Source organism: Octodon degus, unplaced genomic scaffold (genome assembly GCF_000260255.1).
Source record: "Octodon degus isolate 3935 unplaced genomic scaffold, OctDeg1.0 scaffold00123, whole genome shotgun sequence".
Classification (NCBI taxonomy): Eukaryota; Metazoa; Chordata; class Mammalia; order Rodentia; family Octodontidae; genus Octodon; species Octodon degus.
Window position 1 is genome coordinate 5,056,952 of NW_004524699.1, and position 3,976 is coordinate 5,060,927.

At 58.6% G+C, this 3,976-nt stretch overlaps 1 protein-coding gene across 1 annotated transcript in view; it reads right to left on the minus strand.

The window, feature by feature from the left end:
* Positions 1 to 313: 313 nt before the first annotated feature.
* The window catches only part of Lamc3 (laminin subunit gamma 3), a gene marked incomplete at its 5' end in the record, with an annotated part of 50,680 nt that continues 47,017 nt past the window's right edge, over positions 314 to 3,976 (minus strand). The window contains 3 exons of the mRNA XM_023700252.1: positions 314 to 1,627; positions 3,317 to 3,416; positions 3,492 to 3,638. Coding sequence (XP_023556020.1) covers positions 1,377 to 1,627; positions 3,317 to 3,416; positions 3,492 to 3,638 — 498 coding nt within the window. The remainder of the gene's footprint in view (positions 1,628 to 3,316; positions 3,417 to 3,491; positions 3,639 to 3,976) is intronic.

Here is a 3,976-nt window from a genome sequence, read left to right on the forward strand (position 1 = left end):
TGTTTCCATCTCACCCTGAATCAGAGATTCACTGGGGGCCTCTCAGCACCCACCCCTCAAGCTTCCCCTGGCCCCCAGATTCTGTCTGACAAGGCCCTGTTGCTAAGAGGGATGCTTGTGGTCACAGCATCCCCCAAGTCCCCCATGGCTACAGCGACAAGAATGACTCCTGCCCCCTTCGTTCCAGGTACTATAGGGTCATTCACTGCCCATTCTACCTACTCAAAAGGTCCCCACAAACTGTGCCACATGAGGATCCCCAGTGGGGACCCCGGCTGCCCACCAGCCACAGAAGATGAAAGACATCACCCAGTTCAGTAAAGAGTCTTTTATTTCCTCATAAGTAGAACTTGTCCATGTTGCTACCTGCTCACCCCAACAGCGACAGGGGAGCCGGGAAAGAGTGGGCCTGCAGAGGCACCTGTCACCCGGATGCCAAGGCCCCACTGTCTGCTGGGAGAAGGCCCAGGAAACGGGCAGAGGAAATGCCAGGGAATCCTGGGCAGAGGCACCAGAGACTAGGCCACAGGGGGATTCCCCAGGCAGGACAAACTGGAATGGTGGCCAGGTTCCCACACCCTATGGCCTCCTTGGAGCAGGTGGGGTCACAGGGCTAGACAAGGAAGTGTCCATCGAAGGTTGAGGGTGACTAAGGGCAACATGGGGTGTTTCTGTGGCTAGCCTGAGGCTCTGTGACCCAGGTCCCCTCAGGCCCTGGACAGTCTGGCTCTGAGCCAATCACCAGCTGCAGAGGATGTGGGGTCAGACCCACCTCCTGGGAGAGCAGAGTCCAGAAAAGAGAATGCCCCCCACCCCCCCACCCCCGCCAGCTAGGCAGGCCACGCCACAGCTCCAGGGGGTCCTGAGTCTCAAATGCAGTGGCTAAGAAGGTGCCCAGGACCTGGCCTGGTCCCTGGGTTGCGGGGTGTGTGTGCCCCATGTGTGTGGTGGGTACAAGGAGCTCCAGTGAGCCTGGGGGGCAGCCCTGGCACTAGGAGCTCCAGCCCTGGCTTCACCCACCCCAAGTATCTGCACACGTACACCCCCTATTCCTCGATGCCACTCCTGCTCTCTGCAGCGGGCAGACAGGTGGGCCTACAGGGAACTTAACATAACATGCCCCATCCGGTGTGCGAAGGGTCCCAGCACCAGCTGGGGATGGACTGTGGTATGTGTACGTATGCAAATGCACCTGAACACACGCACATCTGATGTATAGACACAGGCACAGGTGTGAGTTACTGATGCCAGAGCACGCGTGCTGCTGGGTGTGCTGAGTGTGTGCCCCAGAGGACGGTGCACACAGGCTGCCTGCCGTGCGCTGTGTCCCCGGCTGGGAAGTAGCGATGGGGGAGAGAGTGCCAGGCTCTGTGCCCTCACTGCCAGCCCGCACAGCGCTCGGGCAGGCTGCGCAGAATGGCCTCCAGGTTCTGCTTGTCGGCACGGATCTCGGCGAGGTCACTGTCAAAGCCCTGGATCTGCAGCTTCTGCTGCTCAGACTCCTGCTCCAGCAGCCTCAGTTTCCCCTGCAGGGCCCCCTGTGAGCCCAGCTGCAGCTGCAAACCTTCCAGGGCCCGCTGGGTCTCGCGCAGGGCATGGGCGGGTGCACCGTGGGTGTCCAGGGACCCTGCGGGGGACAGAGGCAGCCTCAGCAGGAGCTGGGTACCCTGCTGGCCTCAGGAACCTGCTCAGTCCCCACCCTGAGCCTGTGCCTGGCTCAAGCTTCTAGGACACTGGATGTCAGGAAAATAGGGGGCCAGGAGGCCCATAGCCTGGGACCCCATCACATCACTGCAGACTTGGGAGCTGTGCGCCTGGGTAACTGTTCCTGGTGGGGATTTTGCTGCTGTTATTGCTTAAACAAGGCCTTGGACAGTCTTTTCTGAGCTTGTTTCCTCAGCTCCTGGGGCAGAGATGGGCAGGGACTCCTGCCGGCTCAAATACACTGCGTCACTGCACCCCAAATGCACATGTGTGGGCACAGGTGGGGGCTCTGTGAGCTCACAATCTTGGCTTTCCACAAGGGCTGGGGAGCACACGGGTGAGGGAGGGCCGCTCACTCCTGGAACAGCAGACAAGTGGGTGAGCCACTCACTCACGCTGCCACTTGTAAGCTGGCCCTTGTTACCTTGTCACTTTGTCACCAAGTGTGACATCTGACAGAAAGAAGGAACCCACAGAGAAGTCAGTCCTGCAGGATGTCACTGGACCCTAGAGCTCCCCTGAATTTCCAGGCAATCAGGTTGGGTCTGAGGCTCAGGAGAGGCCGAGGAGGCCACAGGGCTGCTGGCCTGGGATGGTGCTTCCTCCAACAAGCACGAGAGGCCTCGCCCTGCCCGGGAGGGCAAGCAGCCCAGCCTTTGAGGACACTGATCAGGCTCCAGCCACCGCTATACCCGCCCAGGTGGCCTGGGGCCTGCTGTCAAGACCCAGGGAATGAATGAATGAGTGAATGAAAGAATGAGTTAATGAACAAACAAACGAAAACATCAACAGCCCGGTAGAGCATTTGCAGCAGGCCAGGGGTCAGGTGAGAGTCACACGTCACCCACAGCTTCTCCACTACCTGGCTGCAGGATCCTGCGCACACCATCTAAGCACTCTGTGCCTCAGTTTCCTCGCTTGCAAAATGGCAAAAGGATAACTGGCCATGCTTTCACTTATTCACAGTGATGATTAAAACAGGTGCTGTGGCACAGGTTAGCTTTGAAGACACTGTTCCAAGCGAAGTGAGCCAGCCAGGAAGGGCAGCCTGGGCTAAGCAGTGAAAGTAACAGGAAAGACAGTGGTGGGTGCTGGGGGTGGAAGACAGGAGGAAGAGCTCAGTGTTCTTTGTTCTGTTTTTGTTTTTTTTTTTTTCCTGTATTTAGTACAGGGTCTACAGGTTCTCACTATGTAGATCAGACTCGTAGTGATTCTCCTGTTTTTAGCCTCCCAAGGGCTGAGATTACAGGCGCGCACCACCAAGCCCAGTCTCAACGTCTCAGCATGCCCCAGGGGTGGGGCTGGCACAGCAGGTCTGGGATTGAACCCCGGCCTGTGCTCTGCCTAAGCAGGCGCTTTAGTCCACTGAGCTATCAGGCCGGCCCTGTTTTTATTTTTGGAGGCAGGGTCTTACTATATGGTTCAGGCTTGTCCTAAACTCCTGGTCTGTCTGATCTGAACCCAGCCCCGATCCTGACACTGGCCGTGCTCCTGGAGCCTTCTCTTCCAGAGTTGTCCCTGCTGTCCCCTCTCCCCTAGGCTGGAGTTCCGGAGGCATTCGGGGCTCTTCCCAGTGAGCTTGCCTCAGGATTCAGCCTTGGGGTCCCCTTACCCAGCTTGGCAAGCAGCTCTGATAAGGCCTGGATGTCCTTCTCCAGGGAGATGCGCGACGCTCGGATCTGCTGCTCCACTGAGCTCAGCCCAGCACCCACCTTGGGGACAGAGACAGTATGAGTGGCTCTGTCGTGGGTGCCAGGGGCAAGGGCACGGCAGGCCGGCACACCTACCTGCTTAGCTTCTTCCAGCTCCTGCCTGCGTGTCCCTGAGGTCAGCGTCAGCTGCGAAGCCTGCTGGAGCGTGGTCCGTGCCTGGCTGGCTAGCTGGCTGGCACGCCGGTGCCCCTGCTTCCCGTGCTGCAGCGAGGCCTTGGCGAGCTACGGGGGCAGTGGCAGGGAGAGAAGGGGGCAGCGTGAGTCCTTCGGGCAAAGCGCTCTGACGGCCCTTCACACACCAGAGCACGCCAGCACTTGCCCGTTTATTCATTCAAATGTCAGTAAGCAGCTTCTGGGCCCGTGCAAACTTTTGAAATGATGTATTTCTCCCCAGAGTGGGGAAAGAGAGGCACAGAGAAAGGGAGGCCGATATCTGGGGAAGGAGAAGTCAAGCCTTCGCTTCAATCCTGTCACAAGGACCGTGTGCATGGAACACACAGTGACAGCCTCTAGGCTGGTGCCCCGCACACTGGTTGGGATTTGGTCCCTTAAAGAAGCAC